This window comes from Microcaecilia unicolor, chromosome 8 (genome assembly GCF_901765095.1).
Source record: "Microcaecilia unicolor chromosome 8, aMicUni1.1, whole genome shotgun sequence".
In the NCBI taxonomy this organism is placed as follows: Eukaryota; Metazoa; Chordata; class Amphibia; order Gymnophiona; family Siphonopidae; genus Microcaecilia; species Microcaecilia unicolor.
In genome coordinates, this window is record NC_044038.1 from 58,663,123 (window position 1) to 58,675,620 (window position 12,498).

General features: G+C 44.4%; 1 protein-coding gene across 1 annotated transcript; it reads left to right on the forward strand.

Annotated features, from left to right (window-relative positions):
• Positions 1-11,326: 11,326 nt before the first annotated feature.
• NHLRC4 (NHL repeat containing 4) lies at positions 11,327-12,188 on the forward strand. Its single transcript, XM_030213308.1, has one exon. It carries the CDS (start codon positions 11,348-11,350, stop codon positions 11,999-12,001), a length of 654 nt encoding a protein of 217 aa, XP_030069168.1. The 5' UTR covers positions 11,327-11,347; the 3' UTR covers positions 12,002-12,188.
• Positions 12,189-12,498: the final 310 nt, after the last annotated feature.

The following is a 12,498-nucleotide window of genomic DNA, read 5'->3' on the forward strand; positions in this document are numbered from 1 at the left end:
ATTTTAAAGAGAGGGCGGGGCCTCAGTAATGGGTGGAACCTCGAGAAACAGGGGCGTCACTCAGCTGTGTCAGCACGAGCTCTTAAAAACTGGCGGGTCTTGAACATGAATACAGACTGTGACTTATAGATTTGGGTTTTGGGTTTTTTCCAAATCCGACCTCAAGGCGAGTTGCGTTCAACCAAGTCTCACGTTTTCTGAGTGAAGGTTGCAAACAGACACTTCCACAGAAATACTCTTAGTAGATGCAGAGCAAAATTAGAATGCTTCCTCTTGCTACTTATTATACAAAATATGATGTTTAAATTCTTAGGTCATTTCAATAACAGCGACACAAACTTGTTCCACTACAAGTTTGAAATATTATAACTTATAATATAAAATATAATAGCTCTGTGAAATATTATAACACAACACCCTTGGAAAAATACATTAAAACAAAGTCTAAACCAACCCTAACTACTAGAACTCTAAACAGCTACATCCTTGCCTACAAAAATCGTTTCTCATATGGAAGACATGGGATAGATGGAAAAATGACAAAGCAGATCGATATAAGACAAACAATAGTTTATTATTGTAAATCTAATGTACAGATCAGCCCTGCCCAAACCACTCCTCCAGCTGGAGTCAGCTGGCTTGGCCACTCACCCTGGGAGATTTGACCTCTTGGGGTGCCGTTGACTTGTTCATGGATACTGCCCCTTCTTCTTGTTTGTGCGCTTATGCTATTTAAGTTGGCTCTTGTCACTGTGTGCAGTTTTCTTGCCTTTCCCATGAGTGCATCTGCGAGCTGTTTGCCCATGTCCGCGTTCATTGTGGCCCCTCGTATGCTGCTGCGATGGGGGTCAGATTTGTCTCTGCAGCCACCTTCCATCTTCAAGTCCTTTGTGGCTGTAGAGTGACATGGCATGTGGTCCATACATGCAGGAGAACACTTGGGATTTCCGGTGGATCCAGGCTGCCCTCATTTCGATGGAGCCTACCAGGTACCAAAATGACTACACTGGAAAGCCCTGAAAAAGGGTGTTTTCAGCTCATGGATTTACCATGAGACCCAAATTAGCTGCTGGGTGGAAGTCACCTGTCCCAGGTACTGGAGGGTGGAGAAGAGGTGGTATATTAATAGAACTAAAAAATGAACTTGCGGAGCTACTGTTAGAAATATGCAATCTGTCCCTAAAATCGAGTGTAGTACCGGAAGACTGGAGGGTAGCCAATGTTACTCCGATTTTTAAGAAGGGTTCCAGAGGAGATCCGGGAAATTATAGACCGGTGAGTCTGACGTCGGTGCCGGGCAAGATGGTGGAGGCTATTATTAAGAATAAAATTGCAGAGCATATACAAAAACATGGACTGATGAGACAAAGTCAGCACGGATTTAGTGAAGGGAAGTCTTGCCTCACCAATCTAATGCATTTTTTTGAGGGGGTAAGCAAACATGTGGACAATGGGGAGCCGGTTGATATTGTATATCTGGATTTTCAGAAGGCGTTTGACAAAGTGCCGCACGAAAGACTCCTGAAGAAATTGCAGAGTCATGGAATCGGAGGTAGGGTATTATTATGGATTAAGAACTGGTTGAAAGATAGGAAGCAGAGAGTAGGATTGCGTGGCCAGTATTCTCAGTGGAGGAGGGTAGTTAGTGGGGTCCCGCAGGGGTCTGTGCTGGGTCCGTTGCTTTTTAATGTATTTATAAATGACCTAGAGATGGGAATAACTAGTGAGGTAATTAAATTCGCCGATGACACAAAATTATTCAGGGTCGTCAAGTCGCAGGAGGAATGTGAACGATTACAGGAGGACCTTGCGAGACTGGGAGAATGGGCGTGCAAGTGGCAGATGAAGTTCAATGTTGACAAGTGCAAAGTGATGCATGTGGGTAAGAGGAACCCGAATTATAGCTACGTCTTGCAAGGTTCCGCGTTAGGAGTTACGGATCAAGAAAGGGATCTGGGTGTCGTCGTCGATGATACGCTGAAACCTTCTGCTCAGTGTGCTGTTGCGGCTAGGAAAGCGAATAGAATGTTGGGTGTTATTAGGAAGGGTATGGAGTCCAGGTGTGCGGATGTTATAATGCCGTTGTATCGCTCCATGGTGCGACCGCACCTGGAGTATTGTGTTCAGTACTGGTCTCCGTATCTCAAAAAAGATATAGTAGAATTGGAAAAGGTACAGCGAAGGGCGACGAAAATGATAGTGGGGATGGGACGACTTTCCTACGAAGAGAGGCTGAGAAGGCTAGGGCTTTTCAGCTTGGAGAAGAGACGGCTGAGGGGAGATATGATAGAAGTGTATAAAATAATGAGTGGAATGGATCGGGTGGATGTGAAGCGACTGTTCACGCTATCCAAAAATACTAGGACTAGAGGGCATGAGTTGAAGCTACAGTGTGGTAAATTTAAAACGAATCAGAGAAAATTTTTCTTCACCCAACGTGTAATTAGACTCTGGAATTCGTTGCCGGAGAACGTGGTACGGGCGGTTAGCTTGACGGAGTTTAAAAAGGGGTTAGATAGATTCCTAAAGGACAAGTCCATAGACCGCTATTAAATGGACTTGGAAAAATTCCGCATTTTTAGGTATAACTTGTCTGGAATGTTTTTACGTTTGGGGAGCGTGCCAGGTGCCCTTGACCTGGATTGGCCACTGTCGGAGACAGGATGCTGGGCTAGATGGACCTTTGGTCTTTCCCAGTATGGCACTACTTATGTACTTATGTACTTATGTACTTATATATATTCTTCTGCCCTCACTCTCTCCCTCGAGTTCATTGGAATAGGCTCTATGGCTTTCCACTGGGATTAAACCCATGGGCTTTAAAAAATGGGGCAAATTAAGCCATATTCATGGGCATCAAGACTGGCATTGTAGTTTCTTTCTTAGACTGTTAGAGTAAAATTCCTTGTGACCCTTGGAGCATGAAGAGAGAAGTGGATTGCAGCATTAACTTTATTATACTGTTCAAGCACATTGATGTATCTTTTTTATGTATGAAGCAGGGGCATAGTCAGACTTCGGCGGGAGGGAGGTCATAAGTACATAAGTAATGCCACACTGGGAAAAGACCAAGGGTCCATCGAGCCCAGCATCCTGTCCACGACAGCGGCCAATCCAGGCCAAGGGCACCTGGCAAGCTTCCCAAATGTACAAACATTCTATACATGTTATTCCCGGAATTGTGGATTTTTCCCAAGTCCATTTAGTAGCGGTTTATGGATTTGTCCTTTAGGAAACCGTCTAACTCCCTTTTAAACTCTGCCAAGCTAACCGCCTTCACCACGTTCTCCGGCAACGAATTCCAGAGTTTAATTACGCGTTGGGTGAAGAAAAATTTTAGCCCCCTCCCAGCGCCGCCGACACCCACTCCTCACCATTACCGACCCCGCTGCTGCCACCACCAGCTTTGCCCCCCCTGTCGAAGACCCTCTCGACCCCCCCCTCCCGCTGCCAACCCGCCGTCACATACCTTTGCTGGCGGGGACCCCAACCCCCGCCAGCCGAGGTCCTCTTCTTCCCGCAAAAGGCTTCCTTCTGTTTCTGACGTCCTGCACGTACAGCGGGGCAAGGATGTGAAAGGGGCGTGGTGTGGGCGGGGCAGGGGGCATGACATGTGTCCTCTTTTTCAGAGGACAAAATATAGTAACCCTAGTGCTGAGCCCCCCAAATCCCCCCCAAACCCACTCCCCACAACTCTACACCATTACCATAGCCCTTATGGGTGAAGGGGGGCACCTACATGTGGGTACAGTGGGTTTTGGGGGGGGGGGGTTGGAGGACTCCCATTTACCACCACAAGTGTAACAGGTAGGGGGGATGGACCTGGGTCCACCTGCCTGAAGTGCACTGCACCCACAAAAAACTGCTCCAGGGACCTGTATACTGCTGTTAGGGAGCTGGGTATGACATTTGAGGCTGGCATAAAAGGCTGGCAAAAAAGTTTTTTTCTTTGTTTTTATTTGGGGTGGGAGGGGGTTGGTGACCACTGGGGGAGTAAGTGGAGGTGATCCCCGATTCCCTCTGGTGGTCATCTGGTCAATTGGGGCACTTTTTTGAGACTTGGTCCTAAAACAAAATGGACCAAGTGAAGCCGGCGAAATGCTCCTCAGAGCCGGCCTTCTTTTTTCCATTATCAGCTGAAGCTGGCCATGTCTTACAACGCTCCGTCCCGCCTCCCATACCCTTCCGAAATGCCCCCTTTAACTTTGGCTGGTTCTGCGACAGAAAGCAGTTGGAGCCAGCCAAAAACGACTTTTCATTATACCGATTTGGCCAGCTTCAGGAGATGGCCAGCCACAGTGCTGTAGCGAGGGCAGCTGACACCGTGGTGGGTCGCTGCTGCACACCCCCCCCCCCGGGTGCAGCAAGGCGGACCCTCCCCCCTCCGGAGCGAACCCCCCGGAGCGCGTACTTACATGGGAAAGCGACGAGGGATGGGCGGGAGGGCCAAACCGCCCCAAGTGCATGTCGCTGGGAGCTGCGTTGGCTCCGCTGGTTCCCTGCTCTCTCTGCCCCGGAACAGGAAGTAACCTGTTCTGGGGCAGAGGGAGCAGGGAACCAGCGGAGCCGACACCCCCCCAGCGGCATGCACCTGGGGCAGACCGCCCCACCGCCCCCCTACCTACGCCACTGGCCGGCCATCTCCTGATTTGTGTCGGAAGATGGCTGGCGATTTCTTTCGAAAATAAGCTGGATAGTGACACAACAAAAACAGAAGGGGTGTTTGTGTGCTACTTCTTTACTTCTGTGTTTCTGCTTGGTTAATGGCTGTGAGGCTGAACCAGGCTGATGGTATGGCTCATGTTTTCTGGGGGAAGCCACTACTTGCCCTGGGACTGGTGGCATGAAACTTGCTGCTATTTGGGTATCTCTACCAGGTACTTGTGACCTGGATTGGTGAGGAGACATTTCTTAAAACAAAGGCCTTAGCCATTAGATGTCACAGCAACAGGTATTGCTGTGGTTTTCCACCACTAGCTGGCAGTACACATAGCAACCAGTAGTGAACTAATCCATTAGTTCTAATCCATCTAGTCTCTAGTTGCCACTGTAAATAGCAACCTTGTGAAGAAAGCTATATGGTTCAGTCACTAGATTTCATAACAGAGAAAATTAAATACACACCTGAATCACTAAGACCCAGCCCAGCAGGGATATAGGTGTGGCAGTAGGGGGAAGGGGGATTTAAAAGTATGTGGAGCAAGCTTAATGGAATTATTTCCTATTTCTGTGTTTATCTTTGTGTTTATGCCTGTGCTTTTGTTTTGTATATGTATTTGTGGGGGTTTTCTGTGTGCGTTCGCAGGTCTGTGTTTTTTGGGGGGGGTGGGGTGGGGGGAGCAGGGATAGCTGTCTGTGTGGCTGCATTTTGTGTGTGTCAGAAGGTGAAACTGCTTCTCCCATAGAAATACATTGGGGCATTTGTTTTGTTTTTTTTTGGGGGGGGGGGGGGGTGATATGTCTTTTCACTGATTTTTTACCCACTCCAAATTTGGTCCCCTTCTGTTAATATTTTTAGAGAGTTATATCGCCCACAGACATTTTTGATCCCATATGTGTACATTTTTCAAGGAGTGTGTTAGGTTGGAAAGAATAAAATTTTAATTTTACCACTTTGTGTTTGAGGGGGGGGGGAGGAGAACTTGGAGTCTTAATTGTATCATAATGAAGAAAGCAGGAGGGGGCAGCCTTAAAGTTGAGAAACAGTAGCATAGAAGACTGCTTGTAGGTTTATGAAAGGAGTTCTGTTTTATTGACACAATAAGTACTTTAGCCTGGCCTGTTTATTCAGTCTTGGTCACTAACAACAGAAGGCATCCAACCCAAGTCTGAAGACATATTCACTTGGTCCTGCAGTGGAGAGTGCAGAGGCATCTTCCACAGAGCAATCGTGTAGCTAAACAAGAAATATCCTCTTGTCCCCTGGCTGTTGAAAAAAGAAGGTAAATGAGTTACCCTATGGATTTTTCTTGGAGTCTTAATTAAACCTAAATAGTGTTTATGGCTAATTTTCATTGTTTTATCATAACAAGTTGTAAAAGTTCCAATCCCAAAGGAATAGCCTGGAGAGGTGCTGGCATTCTTTGCTGGTGGGCTGCAGCCTTCTGCTCTCTGCACCCTTGGGACAACCAGATTGGCCTTTTCCTGCTCCTGGTTGCGCTGCTGCTCTCTTCTGTTGTAGCTGCAGCATGCCACTGCCTGCGAGACAGATAGGAGGAGGGTTGCTGATAAAAAGATAGACAGGTTTTTTTTCCTCTGAAATGATGCCTCTTAATATATTAATTCAAAAGGAGTGAAGCCTGTGAAACTGGGATTACCTTAATCAGTGGGAATTGGATTAGAGATTCAAGTGTTTGTATTGTTAAATAATTTCTGGTTTTAAAAGAGGAAAAATTAAATCAGGTATATTATTCCCACTAATATTGGACAATAAATATGTTGCCAATGAAATTAATTGACTATACACCGTTTTGGGTTTGAAGAAGCCAACCAGACGATCAATGTAGAATAATGATTCAGATAAATAATAACTGGGGATAATCAGGTTAATACCACATTTTTTTTGTTTACTGTTGTTTAATTGATCTCCTTGTCTTGTTTCACTCTCCCTATTTATTTTGTGGTCTAAGAAAGAGCAAGATTGTATATAATCCATTTATCTAGTTGAGATTGTTTTCTTCTAATATTATATTAATGTACAGTCATCTCTGTATTACTGTTTGCAAATTACCCTTGTAAAATGAAAATTATAAATAAATGATTAAAAAAAAAGATAGACAGGCACAGCCTAGATATAAAGCATTCTCTCTCTCCCCCCCCCCCTTTTTTTTTAACAGAAGAGAACACCCCTTTCTGTTTATTACAAAAATGAAATGGAGCCAAAGCCTTTTTTTCTGTATGACATGGCCCCTAAGCTGTACTAAAAGGGGCCATGATCTAAGATTAGTGTGTGGGTTTCCTTGTGCACTGAGGCCACTTTTAGCGCAGCTGTAAAATGGCCACTTTCCCATTTTTTTAATATTAATGGACAGGTGCTAATTTCCAAATTAGCGTGTAGCCATTAGCGCGTGAACTACTGCAGTGCACTTGAGCACACCCCACAGGAGTGCATTTTGTCATGCGGGAAGCACGCAGTGGTGCTTACTGCCACTTAGTACAAGGACCCCTGAATTTGTTATGGAAAAGTTGGACTCCCATACCAACAGAGAGGTTGATATTCAAAAACTATTTGTCTGGGTCACTTGTAAGAGTGGCATGAAAAACAAAAACTACCTCTCTCACATAAAGCCAAGCGCACATGGAAAAAAAATGTATTGGTATGTATCTTGTATTATCTCCTGAAACAAAGGTGAACTAATAAGATTTTTAAAAAGGGCTTTAACTGAGAGATTCAGAATTCCATCCATCACATTGGTGGAAGACAAAAACAGAATAAATAAGAAAAGACAAAATTAAAATAAAATGTCCTCTCTAAGTTCAAGCAGCAATAAGAGAGAGAGAGATGATCTCCTAGTATCCTCAAAATGAATCTCCTTTGGTGATCTAATTAGATGTCTTGATTTATGAGGGATAAACTAAATTAATATATAGGAAGACTGACCTGCGTGCAAAGTCCTGGGTACCCTGCTAATCTAAAAAGTGCATTCGTTTGAAGAGATGACAATTAGCGGCTGCCTCTCCCCCAAAGAGCTTGAAGAAGCTTTCTTTCTGTGCGGAGCTTTCCTGTTTTGTTTTGCTTTTTAAAGCAAACACAACTCAATTGAATGCTAGGGAAGATATGGGGGAAGGAACCCGGCCATCCGAGTTTGACACCCCTGAGGCACTAAGAGACCCCTAGCTGGCAAGGGCTCTTATTGGCTCTCTCTAGAGTCACAGTTTTCTCAGTCTCCACCCGCTGGAAGGCGTGCAGAACCCATCAGTCACATTTTGGGCCGGTCCGGAGGGACGCTAAGGAATTGTACATTTTTCACAAAGGACAAAGAAGAACATTTTCTTCTGTCTGTAAAATGTCTGTACTGAAGGCACTGAGAGCTTGATGCAGCAGACCACAGAGTAGAGCCATGTGCCAGTGGCCAAGTGCGCAACTTCTGCCATGAGATTAGTGAGAAAATATTCCATGGCAAAGCAGAAAGCTAATGAGATGCAAATTCAAAGCGTACAGACCTTGTGTGCCAAACGGGGAAAACCTGCACATGCACAAAGGTTCCACGGTAAGGGTGGCTTCACTGCATGCATGTCTGAAGAAAACGAAAGTGCTGGCACGCATCTGCACATGAACCAAAATGTACTGTGCATATATAGTACCCTCACAAAAATTTCTTGCGCATGAAATTTTTGCAAGGCTAATATTTATGTGTAAAACAACATTGTACAGATGTGTGCTAGTCCTTTTGTTTTTATGGACACAAGCAGAGTGAAGCCATGGTTTCTTCTGTGCACAGCTGTTACTTCCATTCTGTCTTTTAAAGTTACAGGTAATTGCTATGGCCACAGAAAAGAAAATACATTGGCAGTAAATCCCCAAAACTGCCATTAAATCCTCTCAACTAACACTTCTACATTCCCACAGACCTGGTTCTGAATTTTTTGCATTGTGCATGTGTTAAAATCTCCTGTTTACTTCTGTGCATTGCAGAGGAATACTTTTAATATACTGTGCGCCCGTGTGTATCATGTGAGTTAATTGCTGTGGTGAACCACTTACTGTAATGTGCGGCCAGTAACGTGTGCATACACCTCATGGTAACTGCACATTTCTGATCATGGTGGCTTTCTGCATCAGCCTCTCAGTCATCTTCCAAGGACTTGCTTTTCATCTCTACATGACCAGAGACTGACCCAAGCGCTATGTCAGCCTCTTCTGCCAAAGCTTGGAGGTAAGAGAGCCACAAAACCCTGCACTGCTTTTTCCGATGAAGTCTGTCGTGCTGCAGAGTTAGCTGCAAAAATCATTGGTTTTAAAATGTTGTTATTGTGGACTGCTTAACATTTGTGGAAACAAGTGAAGCATGTAGGAGAAGGTAGTGGCATGCATCAGCTTGTATTTTAGTCCTTTACAGCTGGGGAAGTGCAGGATGAGGAATTTGCGGGATGATCTTGTGGCGTTTCTGGGAGGTAGGTCTACGAGGTTGAGCATGTAGATTGGGGTGTCTGCATGAATGATTTTGTATACAATCGTGCAGATCTTGAATGCAATTCGTTCCTTAAGTGGGAGCCAGTGAAGCCCCCTCCCTGCCCATCTTCAGATCCTTGCTCGAAGCCCACCTCTTCGGTGTCGCCTTTGGCGCCTGGCAACTACGCCTCTGTTCGGGGAATCTAGACTGCCCCAACTTGACATTTCGTCCTTTGGATTGTAGGCTTCTTCGAGCAGGGACTGTCCTTCTTTGTTGAACTGTACAGCGCTGCGTAACCCTAGTAGCGCTCTAGAAATGTTAAGTAGTAGTAGTAGTAGTAAGTTTCTTTCTTAAGGTTTTGCACTTTCGTATTTAGTTTTTCCAAATATGAGTCTTGCGGCAGTAGGTGGTACAAATAAATCTTTATTATAGGGTTACAACCCAATAAAACACTCGACACAGGCCTTGTTTCGCCCAAAAGGGCTGTGTCAGGGGCTATTAAATAATAAATAAATAATAATCAACATTACATATATAAAAGCATAAATGCAAAATATAAAACAGAAAACCATGACATATAGAGATAAACATACATAAATGTTATATTTACATGTATATAAATATGTAATAAATAATAATAATAGTAACAAATATTATAAAGACTGTCAATAGATAATAAGATGTCATTAAAACAAAAACATAAATGATCATAATATACATATAAAATAGTAGAGTATAAATAGGACACATACCTATAATGTGATCTTCATCACCAAATGGTTTAAATGGTGTATACCCTAGTTTCCACCATATACAACTACAGAACAAAAAAATGATAAATAGAAAGAAGCTACTGAGCAACAACATATAAAACATTTAGATAGACAACCCAATGCCCAGCCAGAATTTAACCATTTAAAACTAGTAGTGATTGGAGGTATTTAGTAGGGAGGGGATGGGAAGGGCTCAAAATTCACAATGTAGTGATGATATCCAGCTTCTAACTGGTTAACCGCAGTGGTTCCCAAACCTGGTCCTGGAGGCACCCCAGCCAGGTTTTCAGGATATCCATAATGAATATTCATGAGAGAGATTTGCATGCAGTGGAGGGAGGCAGTGCATGCAAATCTCTCTCATGAATATTCATTGTGGATATCCTTATTGGCTGGGGTGCCTCCAGGGCCAGGTTTGGGAACCAATGGGTTAACCTTATACCAGCTATATCTTGGCTGTAGATGTAGCTGGAATAAGATATATGGATACAATTATCTGGATATATTTAACTGCATTCACTATGCTGAATATTTGCCTCATAGAGGGGTAATTTTATAAAGTTATGTTTGTGATTATTTGCCAATATTCACACATACAATACTGTCAAGTCTTAGGCAAGCCTTTATCACTGTTCTTCTACTTCACTCCCAGAATGATTAGCATGCAATTTAAACCCAATACTGTAAGCATTCAACATCACCCAGATGCAGTCTCAGTTCTTAAGCAAATCTTCTTTAATGTAGTAATGAGAAAATAAGTTAGGGCCCTGTTTACTAAGCCGTGCTAGAGATGCGTTAGCATTTTTAGTGTATGCTAAGCATTAGCATGCGTTAAGCGTGTAGATACACATAATGTTCCCATGGATGTCTACATAGTGCACACTAATATTTACCACAGGCCAAAAAATGCTAGCGCACTTTAGTAAACAGGGCCCCTAAGTCTATCATGGCACTAAGAAGAATGTATATTACAATATGTCATCTGTCCTTTAACAGAGAACCGTTCTAACCATGGACTATTCTCTAGAGATTACAAGGCAAAAGGAGAACCTCCTGAGGGCTGTTCGCAACTTGCAGGTGAAATCGGAGAATACCCTCCAGAAGGCCAGCCCCATCCTGAGCTACCACCAAGGGATGGGCATGGTTAAAGAACGCCACATCCAGCAGTTGAATGAAAAGACCAAAGTCATCTGCCATGATCTGGAGAACATCAAAAACCTCCTTTACTTCCGAAAGAATAATCTGGTTTTGCAAATCCCCAACCCAGATGGCTCTAGATATGGACAAATAAGCAGCATTCATTGTTCTCTGGATGGTACTGCATATGTGAGTAGTGAGAATGGACCATGGGTCCATCTTCTGAGTCGCTCAGGGCACATCTTCCAATCCTTGCAATGTGTTGACTGGGGCAGGGAAAAGGAATACTTTCTTCCAGAAGACATAACTGTTACTAGGTCAGGAATGGTGGCAGTGACTGACATGCTTAATGGAGTCATCCGTATCTTCAACCCTCACTCAAAGTTTTCCCAAGGTGACTGGATCAAAATTGGGCAGTTTGACTCCCCCAGGGGGATTGGGGTAGATTCTATGGGAAGGATACTAGTAGCAGACTACACTCAAGGAAAGGTTTATATTTTTTCTGTGGACCATGCCTTCAAATTGCAAAATGTTCGTGCTGTTTCAGATCTTTGTGGACCCCGCTATGTCAGCTTGGCACCTGATGGGGGATTGGTTGTAAGTGAAGAATGTGGTGATGTCAAAATTTTTGGTAGTAACCACAAGCTAATCTACTCCATTAGTGATAAGTATGGTCACCAGTTTGCAAATCCAGCTGGAGTGTGCACTGACACAGAAGGCAATATCATTGTTGCGGATGAACAGCAGAAACAAATTACACTATTTCCAGTGAGTGGATCTCCAGTTTGTTTGGTGTCCAAAGGTCTCCAGAGGCCTACAGGAGTGTCTTGCTCCAGCTTTGGACAGCTTCTGGTAGTAGATGCAGGAGAGAATTGTGTGAAAGTCTTTAAGTACAAAGTGAAACCTTATAACAATCCAGAAAGTCCCAGGATATCTAGTGAAAATCCCAATTTAAGCCCAAGAGAAAGACTAAGGTAGCTTGTATAAGATGCTGCCTAAACTAATTTTGCCTATCTTTTTGTTTGTAATGTTGTATTTGAAAACAAATTACCAGTGGTGTGAGGTAAATGTTTAACAATGGGCTCTTTCTTCAAAATAAAAACAAAAAACCTGGCACACCCAGAGCATCCCTGCTCTTCCATTACCATGCTTAGCAGGAAGGAAACCCTAGGACCCCCCATTGGCGCATTCACCCTTTTACTTTGCCCCACCCCCCACCCCATGGCACACTCACCCTTTTCATCTGCCCCAACCCCCCTCCCCATGGCACACTCACCCTTTTACTCTGCCCCAGGGCCACTGAGAGCCGGAGCCGGGCCCAGGACAAGGCCGCCCCCGGGACCCCCCCACCCGAGGTCGCTGGGCCCCGCCCACCCGAGGTCGCCACCCACCCGAGATCACCGGGCCCCCCTCCACTCGCTATCGGGCCGGGCCCTCGGAACTAACTTTAATCCTCCTTTCACTTCGCAGCAAGC